The 24,421-nt window shown below is 34.3% G+C and overlaps 4 protein-coding genes across 4 annotated transcripts in view; all 4 read left to right on the top strand.

Moving 5' to 3' along the window:
- LOC118746876 (AF4/FMR2 family member lilli-like) overlaps positions 1-24,421 on the top strand; it is a 71,854-nt gene that overhangs the window by 38,588 nt on the left and 8,845 nt on the right. The window lies entirely within an intron of this gene.
- On the top strand, positions 2,470-3,932 carry LOC118747229. The gene is made up of 4 exons (XM_036481217.1): positions 2,470-2,498; positions 2,615-2,754; positions 3,313-3,600; positions 3,799-3,932. Exons 1-4 carry the CDS (start codon positions 2,470-2,472, stop codon positions 3,930-3,932), a joined length of 591 nt encoding a protein of 196 aa, XP_036337110.1.
- LOC118746878 lies at positions 8,105-13,060 on the top strand. The gene is made up of 3 exons (XM_036480840.1): positions 8,105-8,600; positions 8,669-9,184; positions 12,513-13,060. The coding sequence occupies exons 1-3, from the start codon at positions 8,573-8,575 to the stop codon at positions 12,569-12,571; spliced, it is 603 nt and encodes a 200-aa protein (XP_036336733.1). The 5' UTR covers positions 8,105-8,572; the 3' UTR covers positions 12,572-13,060.
- On the top strand, positions 17,668-22,522 carry LOC118746877 (bifunctional endo-1,4-beta-xylanase XylA-like). The gene is made up of 2 exons (XM_036480838.1): positions 17,668-17,922; positions 21,353-22,522. The coding sequence occupies exons 1-2, from the start codon at positions 17,889-17,891 to the stop codon at positions 22,435-22,437; spliced, it is 1,119 nt and encodes a 372-aa protein (XP_036336731.1). The 5' UTR covers positions 17,668-17,888; the 3' UTR covers positions 22,438-22,522.

The raw sequence follows: 24,421 nt of genomic DNA, 5'->3' as shown, positions 1-24,421 counted from the left end.
GTCTTTCCTTTTTTTATGGAAAGGGGCGCAAGTTCGGTGTCGGATTTATGGTGGTAGAGACACTTCGTCGTCAACGACTGTCGTTTACTCTGCATTAAACCGAGTTTCTTTAGCATCTCGAACATTTGTGTCCACGTCACGATGGAAGGAAAGGACGATTAACTAACTCTTCGATCTTTCTAGTGAGCTCTGCACCACTTTCTCCTGCATAAAATCGTGCTAGGCGACAAAACGAATCAATTTTTCTTTCTATTATTTTTGGTTAGCAATTCTTCCGACAGGGTGCTAGTATAATTTTCGTTCGCAGAATGAAAAACTGCACTGAAATGGTTGTACGCCGAAACCGGTTTGTTTCCGGTTTCCACCATACAGTTTCGAAATACAAAATCACATTTTCCCGCTTTTTATAATCGAAACTGTATGGTGGAAAGTGTGTTCTAATATCTATTTTGATATATTACATACATATGTTCCATTTAGTTAAACAATATAAGAATATTGTAGTATGTACCACAAAAACGTATATTTTCTATAAAAAATCATAACTCAGAAAAAAAAATCTTCGCTATTAGAGATTTGATTTTTGAGAAATTAAATTAAAATAAAATTTGCACTTTTTGTTTATTGTTAAATAAAAAATTTTAAATAATAAAAATCAATAATTATGTCATTCTATCATGAAGTGATAAGAATTACTGACATTTGAGTAAAAACATTGTTGGAATCTATTAAATATTGACAAAGTTATGGGCATTTAAAAAAAAAATTATCACTGTCAATTCGAATAATCGATTTTTGTCTGAAAAACAAAATCGCGTTTAATTCGGCCGAAAAATTTTTCCGAGCCAAAAGAAAAAATACGTGTCTCATTATTTGGACCAACAAACAATGTATTTGAGTTTGGTCGAAATTAAAAATCATGCTCGTACCTGACCGGTTGTCTGGAAATGGAAAGCATCCAAAGTAAACTATTTTATACATTTCAAAAGGTTTATAAACATTTAAAGCAATGCTTGACCAAAGATATATTCAAAAACTGGTCATTAATCAGATTGGCTTTTTATATATGCGCACAAATGGAAAAATCTGTTCAAATTACTTGCGTCAAAATCAAACTTTTTTCTTACAAATTTAATTTTTCGCATTGTTCCTACTTTAAGCTCGTATCATGATTGTAAATATGCATTTTTATCAAAAATTCTTTTTGGTTTGGGTTGGCCGGATATTTTTCAATGTATCTGCGTAATTACTTTTTCAGAATTCGCTAACCCGTTTTTACTACTTTTGGCCGCTGTAGTCCCATTGTGCGACCCCTGCAAGCAACAGGCTCACATGCCGCGCTCCATACGTAGCGCCACTATGGAACGAATACGCCCATGTTTTGTAAAATTGAGCATAACTTATAACTCCGTCCTCCTCTCCACGACTCATTGTTTTTCAATTCTTTACTCTAATGTTGGAACGCGTGAAAAAGCTGCAAATTTTGATGGCAGCATCTACATACACATACAACATAAGAAACATAACCAAAAGGGATTGGTCTAAGGGCTAACGAAGAAAAGACAAAATGCTTTCAGGCCATCCACAGAGTCTTTACGTATTTGGGTCACACATCATTGTTGGTAAATACTTAAGATCCAGCATAAACACCACCAATAATTTCAGCCTGTAGATCAAGCGGAGAATAAGTCCTGCCAACAAATGCTACTTTGAGCTCGAAAGCCAATTAAAGAGCAAAGTCTCTCTCGAAGAACAAAAAACGTACGTTCTAACTCCCTTATCATGAGCGTTCTTTTATAAAGCGGAAAAGCATGGACGATGTCAACGTAAAGATGGCAAGGCTTTCGAGTGAACTATTTTACGAAAGATCGATGGCCCTGGCGTGGGCTATGGGTACCGTATAAAAAGGAGTCACGATCTGAATGAGCTGTATAATGGAATAGACACAAAAAAAAAGACATGTCTGCTCTTGCGTTAAACAACTGGCGCAACTGAGCAAACAGGAAGCAAATGACAAAGCTTTTGGTCTTGGCCCAAACCGACAAACGCGTGTGTAGTGCTAAAAAAGAGGAAGCTGAATCGATTTGTTCAGAGTTTCCACTCTAGGGACACCTACTTAGTTTCCTGCTGATTTACAAAACTTGTATTTATTTACATATCTGTTTTTCTTGCTTGACTCTCATTTTCAAATTGGTTTCATTGAAAAGGATTCGTTGTGTTATATTTTTTGAAATTCAATTTAACTGTTGACATTGAATTTATTTACTAACATTAACCAAGCTACGGATCCCAACTACTACTCGCAACTAAGGTAACCAAATAATCCACGGTTGGTGACTTGTGCAACCAGCTAAATGCATGACAACAAATTAAAATAGAGCAAACAATAAACAATTGCTTAAATTTAAACGCGTTTCGATTAAAATTGCGTTTAAGAAAACCTTTTTTCTAAATACATACCAAAAAACTATGGATCCTACTAAGCAACTTGGAATTGGGTGAGTAACGCGCTAATAAAAAGTTTGAACGAAATAAATATGTACATACTTATATACTCGAAAAATAATTACTTTATGATTAATTCATGATTCATTTTCAATACAACTTACAACAGCAAAGAGACAGTGAGGACAGAGCAGCTGGCGCGTCGAAATTTTCAGAAAAAATGGGCCAAACTAGGTGATGAAAAATTGAATAAATTCTATAACCAAAATGAAGTCAACCAGCAAATGAAAGATGTACTCAGAAAACAAGGTGAGAGGGAGGTGATCAGTTAGAAAAAAGAGTTGTTTTTATCGCACGAACATACAAATTTATATGTATTTACATTAGGATGGTCAAAAAAAGCATGTGAAAAAGTAAAGTCGGAATTTTTATGCTGTCAGCCCCTAGCGAAAAAATGTTTCCCTTTTTTATTTTGAAATCAAAAAATATTTAGAGGTCGCTCAAAGCGCCCAAATTTTCCATGTATTTTTATATGGGGAAAAAAAACCTTGCGTAGAAACCGTATATAATTCTTAAAAATCAACATTTTTCTATCGGGAAAACTCTGTGTATATGCAGGAGACTCCCAATAATAATACCCAATTGTCTATTTAACCATTTTTTCATTGCAACTATAATTTATAGGTCCGCCAAGAACCCATAGAAACCACGAAAAATGCATTCGATATAGAACCATCCTAGGGGTGAGAGCATTACAATTCCGACTTTACTGTTTTTGGATCACCTTAATGTACATACATATGTACCTACCGAGCAATATACGATTAGTTATGTACTAATGACTTTGAAATTGCATCGTTTTTCCAGAACTATGCCCCTTCAAATATACCGGTCAAGGTGATTCATATTTCCTTTCACCCGACATGTACAACTCATTGGTAGCCAAATGTCGTTGTGGTCGTCAGCGAAGTGAAACACATATTTTAAAATGTTTGCAAAAGACAGAAAATATATTTAATAAAGCAGCATCTTCAAAAGCTGTTGAGGTCAACAATGCTTCTATGCAAGAGCAGAATGCTAAAAATGAGGGAAAATCCGTGAAAGTTGATGGCAAATACGCTGCTCATGATGTGTCACTACCAAAAACTACAAATTGTACGTATTCATGCGAATGAGGGTGGTTATGAAATATGTTCTCATTCATTCGAAATACATATACTACTGAAAAGATTATTGATGTGATAGACTCACATCTGCCCATCAGGCTGCATCACCCGCTGAGCTTAGCATTATTTTTCTTTTAATAAGTATACCGCACAAATTTACTATGTAAAATTCTTTGTCTCTTTACAGCTTTGATTGGTTGGCAAAAACGTCCTTCCAGCTACAGGGAATGGGAGAACTCAATGAAGCATATTTCACCAATCGCCACTATGACTGAACCACGTCTAACTCAAACAGCATACCATGTTTTACATATTGCCTAAATTTATAACGATTATTTACATATGTACTTGTATGCATATACATTCCAACTTATGTTCAACAAATACAAAAGAAACATAGTGACTTTGAAGTTGTGTAAACCAAATTCATTTTAAAGTAGTTGAATTTAAATGCCGGACGGAGTTGGACAGTCGACTTGCTGCTGGCACACAATTCAAGCACATTTACATGTCTGGCTGTAGCTGAGCGTGCAAAGATGCTTGCTACAATTGGTCGCAACCCAGAATGTCCATGTTCAAATCTAATTTAATTTAAAATTTTTAATTTCGGTTTTTCTTAGTTATGAAATATCATATGTGAAGTGCAGAACGAAAGCGTATTCAAAGAAAACATACTGGCTTTGAAGTTGTTTATGCCAAGTTCATTCTAAAGTAGTTGAAAATACATGCAAGAAAAGGCAACTGACTGCTTCCTAGGACATTGCCATGTTAAATAAAAGAGTTCTTTGCTGGTAAAATAGCGAGAATTTCAATTAGTTGTCATTGAAAATAAAGTAATTTATAAATTACTTTCAAACTAAATCAATTTCCTGCAGGGTAGTCATAAGCAGGCAACGGATTTTATGGAAATTGCCTTTTTTTGCTAAAGAGATAAGAGTATATTCGATTAAGAATGTCCAGGATTTTTCTTTGCCTGATTCCTGCCGAACCCGATCTACTACTTTTGCCTAGGCTAAACTAGATCAGAGGCCACAGTAGTTTTACGCAGAACACCCTTCGGCGTACTTCAAAAAAATAATCATCAGTCCAACTCCAGGTACACAGTGCACAGAATTGTTGCGTTCAACTTGTTTCCGCATTGGACGGATATATTAGAAAAACTAGTTTGTCCTAAGATCGGGTTTGGCCGGTAACATATACACATTTGATGTTGCTTTTTTTAAGACATTTGCCTTTTTCGCCTTTTCTACCTTTAATTGTAAAGGGCAAGGGCAAGCCCGTATTCCTTATAATATGAAAGTTTTAAATGTTCCATATTTAAATTGGGCGCCACTGGTATCAACTTACGTCGAGCGCACGTTTAGTATATTTTTTCAGGCTTTTCTTCGCAAAAATCGAATGAAAACGCTGTCAGAAAACTTCAAAATAAATCTTGTGGTTCAATGTTACTACAACTATAGAGATTAAAGTTTTATGAGTTAAAAACTCGAAAGAAAAACATAGTCAAATATTTATAATACAAATTTTTCATATAATGAAACTAGTTCATAGTTTTTCCCTTTTTACTTTTTATTTTTTAATTATTTGTCAACTTTTAGCTTTTTTGTGCCTTCTTTGCCTATTTCGCTATTTTATTTTGCCTTTTTTATAGGGTTTTAGGTCCTAAAAATCCGTTCCCCGGCCATAAGTATTCGCAAGGTATCTAATGAGTCACATTGTCGAGATATCATACAGTTTTTAACAGTTAAAAATATTTTTGGAGCAACTACAAAACATATTTATGTATGTAACCACTTTTTAATGTCTGACAGTATGACAGTATGGCAGTACGACTTATGACGGCACAAGCCCTAGTACAAGTTACACCTCGTGGTGGCGACTGGCAACAGCTCCCTTATCTAAAGCTACTTCGAATAAGTATGTATCTTCTTCTTTTAATTTGGCGCTGTAACCCCTTAAACGATTTTGGCCAAGTTCTACACAGCACGCGCGTCGTTTCTCTTCTGAGCCAACTGACGCCAATTGTAAATGCCAAGTCTTTCTCCATAAGTCTGAATGTATTTTTACTTCAGTAAAAATTGCTGCCAAAATTCCTTTTCTAAAATACTACTTTTACGGCCGGGCCACTGTATCATAAAACCCATGGTGTAAATAAACGTGTCTTCGGCTCTATATAAAAGCCAGCCACGAATGGAGTGCTTAGAATATCGGCTACCTTCGGAACTACTAACCCTTACCCGAGTGCAATGGATCGGCCTTTCTTCATTGGCTCCGGTTGGAAGCTTGAGACTAATATCAAGACTTGGGTATCGATCTAATCATAGGGCTCAACGGAAATCTTGGATATGCTCCAAGAATTTATTCCAGGCATACCCACTTACAATTGTAGATGGGTCCATAAGGCACAAGCAGATCAAGCAAAAATCCAATTAATTATACTTCTGAGCAATGAATGCATAGGCATTATAGCGAGGTACGATAATAAGTTTAACTGTGGCTTTGGGATGGTCACCATCAATGGTTCAAAGGCGGTCACTGAAAGCTTACACTTAGACATTAATAGCATTGTCCATTGTGTTACCACATTACACAAGTTCTTTCAACCGCAACTGAAGATACTCTGTGTTAGAACTAAGAGAAACGCTGCGTGGTCAAAACAAAGTTCCGCAGATAGCTGATGTCCACTCCGGAGAGCTGTTCGGCAGTGTTGATAAAATGCGCAGCGAGGTGCTTCAACCTTAGTCTTGCGAACGCTGGGCAGCTAAGAAGGAAGTGCTGAGATGATTCCACCTCGCCTTCCAAACAGTTGCGGCAGTATCTGGATCTGTGACGTTATTAAGTCGCACCACGTGGGTTCCTAAAGGACAATGTCCGGTCAGTACACCTGCAAGAATCGAGAGCTGGCGTTTACCTAATGAATGAGAAGATAATAACTAGAAGTTGGATATGGAACCCAAGTGAGTGGGTATGGAGATGAACAAGTGCAATGGTAATATCCGATGAGGTAACTGTCTCGGAGTATTTGAAATAAAGATTCTGCAGAAGGTTTAATGGACTTTTTTTTGTCAAAACTATCACAAAAAACAGCACTCAGATTACGTGCCGTCAATTGTGCTGTTTTCGACGAAGAAGTCAGATCAGCTTATGTTCAACAACACAGCTGGTTTTCTAGTTTTCCATGTCGAACGAATGTACACAATAACCCCCAGCCTTGAAACTATCCATCACGGTTTCAGCTGGTGGTAGCAGAGGAAGAGAGTGGTCTATTCTGCGACGGAAAGTTTTCGAAGAGAAGAAGAAGAAGGTAGATTATGGCAACATATCATAGACGAAAAAGGGATGATCAGTTATTCTGAAAGACGACATCGGTAAAGACTTCTGTTTAATCAATTTAGTATATCCCTTTATCCTTATTTTCTATGAGCCAGCGACATTTTTTCTGTACCCAGCCTAATGGACAGTACTGTATAACTCTATCTATATCTATGTACGTTCCGGTAAAAATCCCCTTTCAATAATGCGTTATAAGATTAACTCATTCTCAAAGCTCTACCCAGAATTGCAGCGGATGACGGTAGAGCGGTCGGTGGTAAGTGAACACGACAGTTGTCATTTTGATTTGGAAATTATCATTAAAATGTAATATTATTGTTGACAACTGTCGTTGCTTGAGCTCATCTGCTCTTTTGCCAGAGTGCCAGGCCACTTGCTCAATTCGGTGAATACCACTATTGTTTCGGTACAAGCGTGTTTGCTGAAAAAAAAAACGGATGGAAACATTGCCAAACTTGTGAAAATAATAAAAATTACTACAATCAACACTCAATCAATATTGTGCCGTCCCGCTGGGCGGTAAAATTAGAAATAAATTTAAATCAACCGAAAAATGTCGGCGGTAAAACTGCTGCCTCCGCAATTATGAGCCTTTCCATATGCCTTTGTGAGTTTTAAATTTGACAGCGCTTAACCGTCGTTCGCTGCAATTCTGGGTGGAGCTTTACGCATTTGATCTAATTTTCTTTGGGAATCACAAATTTCTACCAAACTTTGCCACAAACAAGTAATTTTTAAGCAAAAAACAAAACCGACTTCAATTCTCATATAAAAATTTAAGATTATCGTTAATCACTTCATGATCCAATGATCGGATTTAAACCAAATTAGAATGGGACCACATGTGAGGTAACACCTTTCCTTTAAAAACAGAATTATAGAAATCGGTTAACGTGGTCCAATGTAATGCGGTAACATACTTAAAAAAATAAATAAATATTCCGGCGAATTGAAAACTTTCCTTCCTTTTGTGAAGTCAAAATATGCAATTAACACAAAAATATGTATTTTTCAACTAATAAGGCATTTGTTTAGGATATCTTATGCTTATTAAAATATGAATTACTTAATTGTTACAATTTATTTTAATAACAAGTGAGTTATTAGTTTTTTTGCTGATGCCTCTTAATAAACGTGTGAATTGCTATACTTAATTGCTGCCAATATTAGAAAAATATACATACATACATACATATGTAAAAGTGCAAAGGTAATTTTAACATCTTAATGAGCGTAGTTTGCCGCTCTAAAATTGACGGTTCTTTGATTGCTGCTGCTGAGTCAAGTTCAAGTTTTGAGATTTGTTTGGGTTCAACTTGATCACCATTTACACTTCTCCGTCATTTCATGTGTGTTTTTTTCTGTTTTTGTAATTGACGTGTATATGACATGAGTTTAAAAGAGAACAACGTAAATATTTGCATAATAAATGTCTCTTAACTTGTTTTTAACTATACAAATCGCGCTCGGGGTATTTTTTTTTGTTTTCCGAGTTACTCTTCAATCTACTAGTGCTACTTCAGTTTACTTATATCTAGTGGAGAGCTAAGCTAGAAATCAATTGAGTTTCGCATATCGGCGTGTTAACATCACACAACAAAAAAAAAAAACAACCAGATGCCAACAAAATGACGAGCACCTGCTACAGTTACACAGGTGTTTACCACGATGAATAATTATAAATATCTGTAGCTACTAATTTCAAATTCACTTCATTTTCTTAGTACTACTCGCTTTATTGGTCACCATGGCGTATGCTGCACCACCGCTACAACAAAAGCATCGAATAGCCAATACCTCACAGCAGCGTCTGAAGCGACAAATTTTCTCGAATGATTTTGATATGATTGGTAATCCATTCTTTACACCAGCTGATGATGATTTTGAACCAAACACTCTCACTCGCCCGCAATGGGGACGACGTCCAGCTCCTGGGCAACCGCTGATATTTAGTAATGATGGACAACAAAAATCTGGAACTACAACGCAAACAACACCACCATCAACAACAACAACACAATTGTCATCTAGCGGTGCTAATTCGAATGTAGTTTTCGTAAATAATCAGCCCGTTATTGCTACTATGGCACCATTTATTGCAGCTACCACAGCTTCGCCAGCGTTTTTAAGGTGCTTCGGCAGCTGTCCCACCACGTCGGAATATAATCCTATATGTGCTAGTAATCGACAGCAATATCAGAATCCGCAGAAGTTTGATTGTGCCAGACGGTGTGGTGCAGGTGAGTCAGTTATAAATACTGCATACGTATGTATGTACATTAGACCGTGCCACCTTACAAGCAACAAAAGAAAAAAGTTCGCCGTGCATTCGTGAGTCTAAGTGTTTTTACCAGACAATTTCAAAAAAAAAATGTTTAGCCGAACCTAGGTTGAGCCTTTTAACATTTTTTGGTGGCACCTAGCTTCGGCAATAAATTTTTTTTTTTAAATAGTTCACACCATTAGAATTTCTTTTCTTAGCAAAAGTTTGATAATTTTTGGTGAGCTTTAATTTAGTGACAACAGGGTGGTGCATGAGGGAGATAAGAACTGAGATCTGGTGGGTAAGTACTAGAATGGGATGTTTGAAGACAATGAATTTTAGAATAAGAAAATGCTCTCCTCGACGAAATTTGAAAAAAAAAAAATTCGAAATTGCCTTGCAAAAACATTTCGTATTCGAAGGTGTCTAATGAAAACACATACAGTGGTCGAAAAAATTATAGCCGCAAACAAAACCCTTGTAAATCAATGTTTGAAACCATTAATTTTTTAGAAATTTTTTTATCCCATTTGCTACATTAACGAATAAATACAGTTTACTTTTATTTGGAACAAAACCGCAACATCGACAAAAAAAATCTAAAAATCAACGGTAAATTTTAACCATTTATCTTATTAATACTACGTTCAAATTGACAAGTTAAACATGTTAAATGGGCTTCAGCCAGTTAAATGAACAAAACATGTTTATAAACAAGTTAAATCGCATGCAATTGTTGTTGGAAAATTTAACCAGTTAAATAATTTAACTCGTTTGAAAACCAATTCGACGCAGAGTTGTATTAGAAAGCTTTCTGCTTCAGCCAATCAGAAAGAGCCAAAAGCTTCCATTTGACACGCCAACGTTCAAAAAATGTATACTCTCAAACATATTAAAAATAAAAAATTATCAAAAAATATCAAAATTATAAGAATGTCTGCCCACCAAAAAAGAGGCCAAGGCGATAATTAGTTATTTCCCATGAGGTCACTTTGTATTTATTTTTTATTTATTTTTTTTTTTTTGGTAATTTTTATTGGTAATCAAACAATCGTCAAAATTAACTCCAAATGTTTAATGTGAACGATTGTGCTTTACGAAAAGCTGGGAATTTTTGCGAAAGTTCGTTGAACTTTTTTTTAAATATTGCACAAAATTTAAAATTTGGATTAGCACGGTTTATTTTTTGAGAATTAACTATATTTTTTATAAAAAAAAAAAAAATAACCAGAATTAAACAACAAAAAAATAATATGTTATAACTAGTCAAAATTTGGTGCGGCTATAATTTGATAGACCATTGTATGTATCTTTGTATATGCATATATTTAATTACATATTTGACAGTTTATAAACTGCAATTTTAAGGCGAGCAAATGTACTTTTTTGCACCACCATATGTCATAACCAGGGAAAGGATTTTTAGGACCTAAAAACCTATAAAAAAGGCAAAATAAAGTAACGAAATAGGCTGGAAAAGGCAAAATAAAATAGCGAAAAAGGCAGGAAAAGGCAAAAAAAGGTATTGAAAAAAAAACCAAAATAAGGCACTAAAAAAAGACAAAAAATACGAAGAACAATCAAAAAATATATTTTTTTTAGAAATGTTTATATTACAAGTAAAAAGAGAAAAACTATGAACTAGTTTCATTATATGAAAAATTTGTACTTTGAATCTTTGACTATTTTATCCTTTCGAGTTTCTAACTCATAAAACTTTAATCTGTATAGTTGTAGTAACATTGAACCACAAGATGCATATTGAAGTTTTCTGGCAGCATTTTCATTCGATTTTCGCGAAGAAAAGCCTTGAATGTACTAAATGTGCGCTCGACGTAAGGTGATACAAGTGGAGCCCAATTTTAATATGGAACGTTTGAAACGTTCATATTATCAGGAATAAGGGCGTTTTCCTAGCCCTTTACAATTTTATCCACACCCCTTATTGTCTCTAAGCCTACGTTAGCTGAGAAAACGGCTTTGAATTTTTCCAACACCAGTTTGGCAAGAGGTACCTGCGCTTCTATAAGCCGCATGGGCATGTGTATATTTTTTAATCTTAAAAAAAAAATTGTAAATGCTATAATCACTTTTTTAAAGGTAGAAAAGGCAAAAAAAGGCAAATATCTTAAAAAAGGCAAAAAAAGGCAACATCAAATGTGTATATATGAAATCAGGGAAAGCTAAATCGTGGACATTTTTAATCGAATAAACTCTATCTCTTTAGCAGAAAAAAGGCAATTTCCATAAAATCCGTTCCCTGGTCATAACTATGCAAGTAAACAAGGCGTCTTAGTGGCCGATAATAATTAGGAATTATTTCTAATTTCAATCTGTCTAAAAAAGCAACGTCGCATCGTTCGAAATTAAGTAATGTAGCAAATTGTGAAATAATTAAAGGTAACTAAGCTTCGCGTTGAAATTTCTAAAATCAAGAGAAAATTTTTAAAAATTCATTTCATACATGCGTGCTTAAAGATGTACATTAGAGTGCCTCGCCAAAAAAGTTGCTGTTTTTTCCACCGGCATTATAAAATTTATGATATTATAAAACTCCCGCCAAAAAAAATTCGGACAAGTATTACCTGCAAAAATCTAGTTTTTAACAAATAAAATTAGTTTTTAAAAATACTTTTTTCCAAAAAATTACATAAGATGATGGGGAAGTTAAAGCTTAAAAGTTCCGCATAAAATTTAAGAATTTTACCAGCTGAATCAAAATAATGAGATTTTTGGTGCTACTTTAAATCGATCCAGCTCACTTAAATCTTAAAATTTTTCCGAAATATTTTGGCGTAAGTCTTAAAATACATATAATATTCTGTATAATTCCGATGGAAAAACTATAATATTTTTTGTTTTTTTGTATGGAGAGTGATGCACACAAATGTCCAAAATCTATACAACGTTTTGCCCATTCAGCGCAGCGAAGAGCACAATTTAAGATGCTTATCGCTACATACATAAGTTTGGTACTTGCGTGCGTATTTTTGTAAGAAAAAAATATGCACATACATAGGATACACCATTTACAAAGTTCATAGTTTTTAGTAATTCAAAATAAAGCATCTTGTTACAACAACTGGTTTATTTAATGCACATGAATCTTTGGTATGTATTACCTTACCATACTGAACTGCCTAAGGTCATTGTTAGCAAGGCCTTCTACGCCAAAAAATATTCCACCTTTACCTTGAATAATTCACTTACACACAAAGTCATTAAAACAAAATTGCTTACATTAAATCACGTACGTTTCGTCGTCTTAAGTATGTTTTACTCAAATTTTTTTTTCATCTTTGCAGACATCCAGATCGTGCGTCGCGGCGCCTGCCAAGGTCTATTCCCCATGCAACGCGGATAATACTTACTTAGTAATTGTATCTACATATTTATAAACATAAATTTTTGTTGTATAGTTACCTACTAAAATACGTACATATGTATGTATGTACTCATAGTATGAATTTATTACTTTTATTGTATTTATGTATATATGCAAGGTTGTGACAAACGAACTGATTTTACTGTATAATTTTTGCCGGCAAATGTAATGAATGCATGTAACGTATAAATAAATACTAAATGTAGTTAATACTTTTTAAAAATAAAAAAATGTATGTATGTATGTATTTCTACGATAGCTTGTTATGTATGCTAGCCCATAGTCAATAAACATTGTGATACCTGTTTTTTTCATTGCTGTTGCAACAAAACACAAAAATACCAAGATATTAATTGATATTTTGCTCGTGCCGGTTCCGGAGTTCGTTAAACTAGTTCTGTTCATCTTGTCAACACACATACATATGCATTGCATGTCAACAAAACATATGCACAAAATAAACAAATAAAAATTAAGAGAATAAAAAAAAATCTGCGACAGAAAAAATTACGCGTTCTTTTGTTTGCAACTATAAAATTTATCGCGAATATAAATAAATAAATATTTAGCGCTTACCGTTTTGCTAGTGCTTAGCCGAGATTCTCTGCCGATTTGTAATGTGCGCCTTGATGTTGTCACAAACAATGGAGAGGCACCTATGTACCTACGGTTTTTGGCCGCCTCCGAACGGCAAATGGTTTTAAAGAGAAGCTTCTTTAATGGCAGAAATACAGTAGAAGGTTTGGCATTGCCTGCCTTGGTACGACCGCTTTTGAAAAAAAAAACGTGTTACATGTTGGCCGGTCTAGGGATCGAACCTTGGATCTACCGAACGGTAGTGCGCACCTCTAATCACTCGATACAGCAGACCTATCGATAAATCCTACTAATATTATAAATGTGAAAGTTTGTAAGTGATTGTGTGAGTATGTTTGTGGCTCCTTGACATTAAAACAGCTGGACGTATTTCAATAAAATTTGACACACAGAGAGGTTATGACCTAGATTCATATAAACGTAATTCTTTAAAGGGAGGTGCCACATTTTTTCAAAAGCTAAAGCGCTAAATCAATTAATTATCAGGGTAAATAAAATATTACAACCTTGTGGGCTAAAGAGGTTAAAGAAAGCTTTATTTCGATTATGACTTTTAAATGGCTTGCCAGCAACAAGCAAGCAACAAGTATTGGCACAGCTGTTTTTTTACAATCCATGCAACAATTTATATTGAAAAATGTTTCCGAAAATTTTTTTAAAAATATGGTTAATTCTACAACAAAAAACATAAAAGTATAATTTCTAAACTTTGTGCAAAACTCGCGAAAATTCAGCAAATTTTCATGCAAATTTTCAATTTTTTATCAGATGTTTTAGAATTTTTTTGAGTATGCAGATTTGTAGCCCAAATAAATGGTTTGGTGGTCATTTGCCGCTTTAAATAACCTAATAAATATCCGTGAAGAAGTTCTTGAAATTCTCCAGTTGTGCGGCATTTCATAGCACGGTTATTCGCAAAGCGAAATAAATTTTTTTCTCTTCACTCCCTGGTGGCAACAATGACCCGGTTCTATAGTAAATGTCCTAGAAGCTTTACAGTATAGTTGGTGGCACTTTCAAAATGGCTGCGAATCATTGTTGTACAGAAATGCAATATACATATACTTATTTCAGACGAAATACCTTAAAAGTTTGAACGCATAATAATATTGGAAAATGACATCCATTGGGCCAATCGCAACGCAGGAGCGTTCGATATACTCAATGGTGCTCGACTTCAGCACCACTTGGCAGCACGTTTTTGCAATAGTATTGCATACATATTTAAAACATTATCCAAATAGGATCATAAATAAGATTTTTTGTAATAACTCAACTACAGCGCCAACTGTCGGATTAAATTGTGAAACTAAACCATCCAGAGACCCACTCAAACACACAAAAAGTTTCGTTAAAATCCGTACAACCATTTAGGAGGATTTCACTCACCAACACACCTACAAAAGAATTAAAAAATACATTCAAAGATAACTAAAGGTAGGTACATTTGTAGGCCTCACACCCCCTTTTCAAATAGCCCAAATTTTCTCCATGAGTATGGGCTTGATTTCAACTACATACATATCTGAATACTTTCAGAGATATGCAGTATAAAAATTCGATTTATTGCGATTGATTTCGTATATCTCCATACCAAGTTCCAGAACTCTACCATGCACACTTTCAGAGATATGTAGCATGAGATATTCGGGTTGTATGGGAAGTGCCACGCCCCCTTTACATATAGATTTTTGTTTAGCCTAAAACCATCCTTGGGGCACGTGCGGCAGGTGGCAGTTTCAAAAAAATCGGTTCAGCCACTCTCGAGCCTTGCGAAAACTAAAAAAACGGTACTTAGGTACCGAATTTTAAGCAAATCGGACCATAAATATGATTTCTTCGAATAGATCGGTCCCTGGTCCACTTCCGGAAAAAATGGATCATATATGCTAAAAAGCTACCTACGTACCGAGTTTTAAGCAAATCGGACCATAATAAGATTGTTTCGAACAGATCGGTCCCTGGTCCACTTCTCGGAAAAAATTGATCATATATGCTAAAAAGCTACCTACGTACCGAATTTTAAGCAAATCGGACCATAAATACAATTTTTTCAAATAGATCGGTCCCTGGTCGACTTCTCGGAAAAAATGGATCATATATGCTAAAAAGCTACCTACGTACCGAATTTTAAGCAAATCGGACCATAATAAGATTGTTTCGAATAGATCGGTCCCTCGGAAAAAATGGATCATTTATGCTAATATATGCTAAAAAGCTACCTATGTACCGAATTTTAAGCAAACCGGACCGTAAATACGAATAGATCGGTCCCTGGTCCACTTCTCGGAAAAAATGGATCATATATGCTAAAAAGCTACCTGCGTACTGAATTTTAAGCAAATCGGACCGTAATAAGATTTTTTCGAATAGAACGGTCCTTGGTCCACCTACACGTGGTGGTTACCGAAAGCTATTTATATAAAAAATTTCATGAAAATCGGACCAGCCGTTCACGAGATTACCTGTTACAAAAAAAAGGGACTTCTCTTTATATAACACTATGCGACAGTCAAAATCGGGATGGGATGAAACCAACGGGAAATGTTATATCGGTCAAAAACACGTCTAGGAATCGAGATATATATATAACTATCATATAGGGGAAATTGTCACCTTTGGTGGTCTTTTTTTGACATAACTCCAGAACCACTAGTCCGATTTTGCTCAAACAAATTTAAAAAAATTAAAAATTACAATTCCTTTAATCTGTTCATATAACGTTTTTCTATATAATCAACAGTTTTGCCGGTAAAAATAAATGTATGAAGAAAAAAAATATTTTTTGCCTAAAATATTAAACTTGTTTTTTTTTTTTGTTAATTTATTTTTTACAAAAATATAGTTATCACAAAACAATTCATAAAAATCCATCAAATATCAAAAATTTCAATTTCAAAAAAGTTTCCAACTTTCAAACAAGTATGTAGCTTATTTAATTTTTGTACGATATTGTTCAAGTTTGAAGCGTGTATAAATTCTCATTAAATTTAGAAAATTTATTTTGCTGACTATACAAAATATGTTCCAAATTTTTTTATGAAAGAAAATGAGCAATACTTTCAGCAAAAAATTCTCAAATATCAATAAGGGTTTTTATGTTTTGCTCAACTAGAATTCATACTCCAATTTTTTTTTTTGGAATCCTGATTAAAAAATTTGAAATTTTAATGACCGATTTTTTGAAATTTGGCGAATTTTTATAAATCTTGTACAAGCTATGCGATTTTGAGTTGAATGGTTTTCGTTGTGGTATAAATTGTCAAAAACTTGTAAAGATGTCCCTATCCCTAATTATGTGACCACCACTGTAAGTCCAAGCTGCACACCTTGTATAAAGATTTAAAAAATGAACAAAGCTCGATCAAAACTTCACCTCTTTTATTCTGATTTAATTAATCCGGCGACACTGAGAGATAAGGAACCAGCAAACATTTTAAAATTACTTATAACTACCCTGCAGGGAAACTGTGCTATGGAGACGTGCTTTTAATAAAAAACTTTTTTTTTTGGTCGACGTGTACTACTACAGCAGGATGTTCGAGTTTAATAGGGACAAGAGCTTACGAGAATTCAAAGTTGTATTACCGTTATAAGACCGGTAAAATTTTGGACATGTAGGTTATAGTGTAGACTATGTGAACAAAAGGTAAGTTCAAAATTAAGGCTAAGTGCAAAGTGGAGTGGCGATTACAAACGTATATGTTTCAAAGCGTACATATACGTTTGGAATCGACGCTTTGCTCGATGCTATGCTCGTCGCTTTACTCGCCGATCCATTATGCGCTTAGCCTAAATGTTTTGGCCGAAATGCGTTTTTTCCGACGATTCCACGATTCGTACTTCGCTCCCTAAGTAATTCGTGAATAAACCTGTTTCCACGACACATTGGTAATCGATTGGCAGCTCTACTTCATGTTCTTGTTATTCGCTATTTATTATTATTTTTGTTTGCTGCAAATTTCGAAGATGGAATAAAAATTTAAGTTATCATCAAACATTTTAATATATATAGAGTAAAAGTTTGTGAAGTAGGCCACCATTCTAGCTTTTTTTGTGCAATTAGCTGTTTATGCTTCACAACGATAAAAGAAAAATACAAGTTACGCAATTTTTCGAAATTCGAATTTTTCGAAGTTGTTTAGATTTTAATTGTTTTCTCGTGATTGGTAATACCGATTCTGCTCATATTTTAAACAGTTGAGAATGATGACGTTTTCTTCCCATTTTAATTTTTTATTTGGCCATAATTTTTTTTTTTATAAAAGTTAGTAACATTTTTTTAAATATCACTGACATCTCAATGGCTTTGAAATCGCGTTTTGGGCTAATATTATTGTACGTTTCTATTAGTAATTATTTGCAAATGCATCGAGACGAAAGTTATTCACGCTTTTCTCTTGACGCGGAATGTATTTTGTATGGAAAGTAACTAATTTTTTTAACGAATTTACCATATTTTTCCAAGGTTCTGGAATTCGTTAACTCGTACTTATGGATTTTCCGGCAGGGTTCTGGAATGCATATATAATACTAGTACGTGTGTAAACACATTGCCTACTAAAAAATGATCAAAAATAAAAAAACTCGGCCACTTACTTTTTAGTAATTAACTGCATCCCGTACGCAATAGAATTGAGTTTGTGTTTTGTGAGAGAACGCTATATTTTTTCAACGAAATTCTAGAAAGTTAACCAACATGAGGCATTCAAGGAATATAACCATTTTTGTGGGTAAATATAAAATTAGTTAAGTGAAAACATTAAGTGTAAGCTTTTAAAATCAGATCCAAAAAGTAATTTTTTTAATATTTCATTCATTTTACCATAGAAGAAGAATATTTTCGCATTGACCGGTGTAGGGAAAGAGGAATGTCCAGTGAAAGTAATAAACATACAAAATAAAAATAATAGATATATGTACACTAGAGTGCTTCACTCTCTATGCAAAACAAAATTAAACTGTTTTTCAACGGAGATATAAAATGTATCATTTTTAAAACCTTTTTGAAACTTCCTCCAAAACTCGAGTATTCTATATATAAAATTATTTTTAAAAATCTACTTTTTTTTAATCACCTCAGGTAGTGGAAGATTTTAAACTTAAATGGTCTGCCTCAAAATTTTGGAAAGCTTCTTCACCGGAATCAAAATAAAAATATATTTGGATTTTTTTTTAAATCGGTCTAGCTCACCTTTTCCCAAAATATTTTGACGGAAGTCGTAAAGTATAATAAATTTTTTAATTCCGGTGGAAAACCTGCAAATTTTTTTTTGGTGATGCACCCTAATGTATGTACATTAAGGCGCGACAATTTTTCTGACTATGCGCGTATAGCATAGGAGGATCCTACGTGTAATTCAAAGCAAATTTTCCGAAGAAAACTTGGTTCTAAAATCAATTTGAAGTTTGGCAAATTCCGTAAATAGGTTTCGAAGAAAACCAAGAAAAAGAAAAGTGCACAGATGGATTCTTATACCAAAAAACTCTTATAGAATGTTTTTATACAAAATTTAAGCACTTCTTTACGACACTACAGCAAAATGGGAAGAAGCCTATTTTCGCAATTCGGAAAGCTCAAAATTGATTTTAGACCCAGGTTTCTTCGGCAATTTTTTTAGAATTACACGTACACATACAAATTTCCCCCCCTTAATGTACAGATTTACATATATGTTCATAGAATCCACTGGATCATTTCGGGATCTAACACATTGCAACAGGGACCGTTTATTAAAAAGAGTCGCCCTTTAACAATCATTTTTTTTACTTATATTTAACTACTTCTCAAATAACCATTTTTCTGACTTTTATTTTATACCTTCAAAATAACAATTATTTTTGATTTTTATCTAAATAATCTGCAAATAACAGTTATTTTTGATTTTTACATTATATGTCTTAGATAACAGTTATCGAAGACTTTTATTTACAAAAGTCATAAATAAAAATCAGTCACTGACCGTTATTTTTTAAATAATACTCATAAAAGTCATATGCATAAGTCGTAGTAAACTTTTCTTTCCCAACATCTTCTTAACTGCAAAAAATGTGAATGACTTTTATACGAATGATTTAAAATTGAAAATCGATGACTGATTTTTATTGAGGACTTTTGTAAATAAAAGTCTTCAATAACTGTTACCTAAGACATATAATATAAAAACCAAAAATATTTGTTATTTTGGATTTATAATATAAAAATCAGAAATAATTGTTATTTTTTTTTAATATTGCATAAAAATTGCAAATAAACATTTATTTTAAAATTTGAGTCCCGGTGAAAAAAGAAATCGATTGGTATGGTATTGGGTATAAGGTGGGTATATATTTTTGTGGGTAAATATAAAATTAGTTAAGTGAAAACATTAAGTGAAAGCTTTTAAAATCAGATCCAAAAAAGTAATTTTTTTATTATTTCATTCATTTTACCATAGAAGAAGAATATTTTCGCATTGACCGGTGTAGGTAAAGAGGAATGTCCAATGAAAACAATAAACATACAAAATCAAAATAATAGATATATGTACACTAAAGTGCTTCACTCTCAGTACAAAAAAAAACGATACTGTTTTTCAACGGAGATATAAAATGTATAATTTTTAGGACTTCCGTGAGCAGAACCTTTTTGAAACTACCTCCAAAACTCGAGTATTCTATAAATAAAATTATTTTCAAAAACATATTTTTTTTAATCACCTCAGATAGTGGAAGAGTTTAAACTTAATTGATCGGCGTCAAAATTTTGGAAAATTTCTTCACCGGAATCAAAATAAAAAAATGTTTTTTTTCTTCTTGAAATCAGTCTAGCTCACGTAAATCTGAACCTTTTTCCAAAATATTTTGACGGAAGTCTTAAACTATAATACATTTTTTAATTCCGGTGGAAAACCTGCACATTTTTTTGGTGATGCACCCTAATGTATGCACATTGAAGGGGATCAATTTTTCTGACTAACCGCGTATAGCATATGAGGCCCCTACGTATAGTTCCAAACAAATCATCCGAAGAAACCATGGGTCTAAAATCAATTTGGAGCTTGCCAAATTGCGTAAATAGGTTTCGAAGAAAATGTGAAAATTTTCACTGTTGCACCCTCTGGTGGAAGTTTTAAGAAAAATAAGAGTGCAGAAATGGATTCTTATACCAAAAAACCCTTATAGCATGTTTTGTACAAAATTTAAGCCCTTCTTTAAGACACTACAGCAAAATGGTATGAAACCTATTTTCGCAATTCGGAAAACTCAAAATTGATTTTAGACCCATGGTTTCTTCGGAAAACTTGCTTGGAATTACGCGTACACATACAAATTAGCCCACCTTAATGTACATATTTACAAATATGTTCATAGAATCCACTTGATCATTTCGGAATCTAACACTTCGCAACAGGGCCCGAACTGTTACAACTTTTATTAAAAAAATCGCTCTCTAACAATTATTTTTTTACCTTTATTTAACTACTTCTCAAATAACCGTTATTTTTTACTTTTATTTTATAAATCCAAAATAATAATTATTTTCGATTTTTATCGTAATAATCTGCAAATAACAGTTATTTTTGATTTTTAAATTATATGTCTTAGATAACAGTTATCGAAGACTTATATTTATAAAATCATAAATATAAATCAGTTACTGACCTCTATTTTTGAAATCATACTTATAAAAGTCATATGTATAAGTCGTAGAAAACTTTTCTTTCCCAACACCTTCTTAATTGCGAAAAATGTTAATGACTTTTATACGAATGATTTAAAAAATGAAAATCGATGACAGATTTATATTGATGACTTTTAAAAGTAAAAGTCACTGACTGATATTAATTGAGGACTTTTGTAAATAAAAGTCTTCAATAACTGTTATCTAAGACATATAATATAAAAACCAAAAATATTTGTTATTTTAGATTTACGATATAAAAATCAAAAGTAATTGTTATTTTATTTAATATCGCATAAAAATTTCAAATAAAAATTTATTTTAAAATTTGAGTCTCGGTGAAAAAAGAAATCGATTAGTTGTAGAACACTTTCTTCATAGTGAGCTTTCCATGACAATTTTCATCAATAACTTTTATGTTCGGTCCCTGCATCGCAAGCATGTTCACAAACTCCGATATCAAGAGTTACAAAAAATTTAACACTTTTCATTTCATCTAGGATTCTTAAGCGCTTGCTTGGTTCAGCAAATAAACAGTTTGCCACAAGCTGGCCGCGGTTGGTCTCCTGCACGTCCAAATGCCACTTCCTACAATAATCGTTGGCAGCAAAAATTTCAGACGACGCGATCACCAACACAAAATCAGCAACCTAATTGGCAATCTAATGGTGGCTGGAGCTGGCTCATAGCAAATAATAGTGCACCGCAAAAACCACAACAACAACAACAACCGCAATGGCAACAAGGTAATGGTACACGCCGATTTGTGGATGGTGCAGCTTATCAATCAGAAGGTGAAAGAGTTTGGTTAAATAATAACCAATCACATCCGTTTATCCAAGTGCCTGGTTTTGGAAATCGTCCAAATTTTGCAATAGCTAAACAACCGAATCGAAACAACTCATTGGCAACAGTTAGTAATAATGGATTCGGTTGGAGAGCGCCACAGCCCAATTACTGGGGACCTGTTGGCACTAACTCGTCAACACAAAATGTTCCAACAACGCGTCAGCCAGCCGGAAACAATGGCTGGCAAAGAAATCCCTCAACAGCCAGTACTTGGAATATTGGGCGTCCCGCCGCCTATAATTCTACAACAGGTGGACAGAATGCTGGCAATTGGTATTCTCCTGCTAACACACCAACGCCACCACGCAATGCGGGTTGGGCTACGCCTATTAAACCGAATATTAATACAAACTGGAACGGTGTTGCTAGCAATGGTACTAGTGGACGCGGTGGTGTCAACTCATATGCCAATTGGAATTCACCTCTCCCGGGTAGTACACTTATAGCTGGGAATAATAATCAAAGCGCTTTTTTTAGCAGTGGACCAACAGCTCCTGCTCGCAACAACTCAGACTCTGGTTACTCAGGCTTTGCACCCGTGGGAAACGGAGGCCAATTACCTCCTGGTAGTTATGGTGCTAGTTCCAGTTACGGTACGCCACTAGCACCACTGGCTGGCGGAAGTTCGTGGAGCTCTAATTCATCACAAGCTGGCTGGAGCTACACAAATGGACAACAGCAACCACAAGCGCGGCCTACTAACAATTCGAATCCTTATGTCAACTTATTTTATTGATTATTTAAAAACGCATAGAATTTATTGGATTTATTTATATTGGCCATTAAAGAATTATTCATCTCATAATTGTTCTAGCATCGATAACGAATATGTGTAAAAGACTTAGGGTCGTTTTCTCAAGTAGTTTTTAAAATTTATCTGCCCTTAAAACACAAATTTTGTTCAGAAAAAAATGTGTTTAAAGTGCAGGTTAATTTTAAAACCTACATGAGAAAACGGTACTTAATTTATACATACATACAGTTACCCACAGAAGTATTAATTTGGTTTTTTGGGACAGTCAAATGTACATACGTATGTACATACTACATATCTAAAGTCCGCACAATTGATTCAAAGTGCCAACAATTTTTGAAAAATGGATTTTGTTTGCTAATAGCACGGTAGTGAAAATCTCAAGTTTTGAAATCACACAAAAAACGCCCAAACAAGTAAACTTAACCCGAATTAGTCCTTAGGGTCAAATTGACCCTTCTTAAATTTTGAATCCGTTTCTCTCACACCGCCTTGGGTCCGAGTAATCCATTTTTTTACTTTATTTTTTTCTGCTAAAAAGCTTATATTTTCTACCGTGGAATTTTACATTGTAATTGAATTTTTTTTTGGCTATTGCTACCAATTGGACCCAAGGATCACACAGGACCCTATCCTCACATAACAGAGAAACTTACAATTTTCATTGTTTAATCCAACAATACTGTATAGATAAGTCTTTTAGTTGTGACTACCTACAGATTACTATAGTACTAATATACTACAATTGTGCTAAGTACTTTAAGTAAATGTATTTACTAATTTTAACAGCATTAAATACTAAGTGCAAAAGTATTTAGTTTTAGTTTCACGTAACCAAACACCGCGAACAAAAGGGATGTGCTTAGAGAATTTGGCTCCACCAACTACCGCGTACAAAAGTACTTAGAGCATTTGTCTTAACTTAATACTGGATACAAAAGTACTTATTTATTACTCAAGACTTGATCAAATACTAAATACTTGCTACTGTTTCGGGTCATTGGGACTACTTCGGAATTTCGGGATTTTCGAGACTACTTCTGAATTTTCGAGACTACTTTGGGATTTTCAGAATATTCGATATGCTCGGGACTATATCGAGATTTTTGGAACCATATCGAGATTTTCGGCACTATTTCGGAAATAAAATTCGCCCAATTGGCATGAGGTGATTTGCGTTAAGTTTATTTGAGTTGATGTGAGGTTAGTTGATGGTGAAGTAGTAAGGTTTGGGTTAATTGCTTTAGGTTTTCCTAAATTATTCAGCTATCTACTTTAGTACATCTATAGTACCTGAATGCTTTAGTAGATAGCAGCTCCTTAATACCTAAGTTTTTTAGCAGTGTTCAATTGCTGTGCAACTTCGTCTCTAGGACCTATCTGTATTGCATGCCGCAGCTATCTGTATTGCATGCCGAAGACGGTTATCTCCTCGATCTTACAATGTAGTACGTTGCAATTAAATTGTAAAACCTTCGTATGCCTAGGGGTGCCGCCCTACGGTGGAAGTGGGCAGCGTCGCAGTGGGGATTAGCGCCCGAGCAGCACAACATGGGCCCACAGGGTCCTCGTTAAAACTCGTATGCATGCCCTTAAGTGACACAAGCCAAAGCAGGTGTTGCACTTGACTAATGTCACGGGTGTGGTTGTGTGTGGTCTATTGTTCCCAGTCGGAAATGGTCATTTACCCAGGAATGTATCGGCCTTAGGCGCCATATATTCCAGGATGCATATTTTTTTCACTTCGAAGTCCTAGGAAAGTCATGCATCCGTTTGTACATGCCAGGGTTATACAAAGAAGAATGTTTAAAGCTTTGGGATGCATGAAAGCATTTGTCCAGGATCTGATACGTTAGAAGCTCAAACTGTCAGTTCACTGTCTTTGGGATAATTGCTAGCATGCTTCCGATATCTTATTAATTCTTCTTCTTCTTCTTCTTAATTGGCGCTGTAACCGCCTAAGCGA

The sequence above is a fragment of the Rhagoletis pomonella genome, unplaced genomic scaffold, assembly GCF_013731165.1.
Source record: "Rhagoletis pomonella isolate Grant_MI unplaced genomic scaffold, Rhpom_1.0 Rhpom_scaffold_00011, whole genome shotgun sequence".
Lineage (NCBI taxonomy): Eukaryota > Metazoa > Arthropoda > Insecta > Diptera > Tephritidae > Rhagoletis > Rhagoletis pomonella.
The sequence above is the reverse complement of the archived record's forward strand: the minus strand, read 5'-3'. Positions and strand labels throughout refer to the sequence as shown.

Excerpts from the sequence above, each read along its gene's own strand:
- LOC118747229 (XM_036481217.1), top strand. The coding sequence starts at position 2,470 with ATGGATCCTACTAAGCAACTTGGAATTGG. Across the intron at positions 2,499-2,614 it reads ACTAAGCAACTTGGAATTGG|CAAAGAGACAGTGAGGACAG; the intron begins GTGAGTAACGCG and ends AACTTACAACAG. Across the intron at positions 3,601-3,798 it reads ACTACCAAAAACTACAAATT|CTTTGATTGGTTGGCAAAAA; the intron begins GTACGTATTCAT and ends GTCTCTTTACAG.
- LOC118746878 (XM_036480840.1), top strand. The coding sequence starts at position 8,573 with ATGACGAGCACCTGCTACAGTTACACAG. Across the intron at positions 8,601-8,668 it reads CACCTGCTACAGTTACACAG|TACTACTCGCTTTATTGGTC; the intron begins GTGTTTACCACG and ends TCATTTTCTTAG. Across the intron at positions 9,185-12,512 it reads TGCCAGACGGTGTGGTGCAG|ACATCCAGATCGTGCGTCGC; the intron begins GTGAGTCAGTTA and ends TCATCTTTGCAG.
- LOC118746877 (XM_036480838.1), top strand. The coding sequence starts at position 17,889 with ATGAGGCATTCAAGGAATATAACCATTTTTGTGG. Across the intron at positions 17,923-21,352 it reads GAATATAACCATTTTTGTGG|GATTCTTAAGCGCTTGCTTG; the intron begins GTAAATATAAAA and ends CATTTCATCTAG.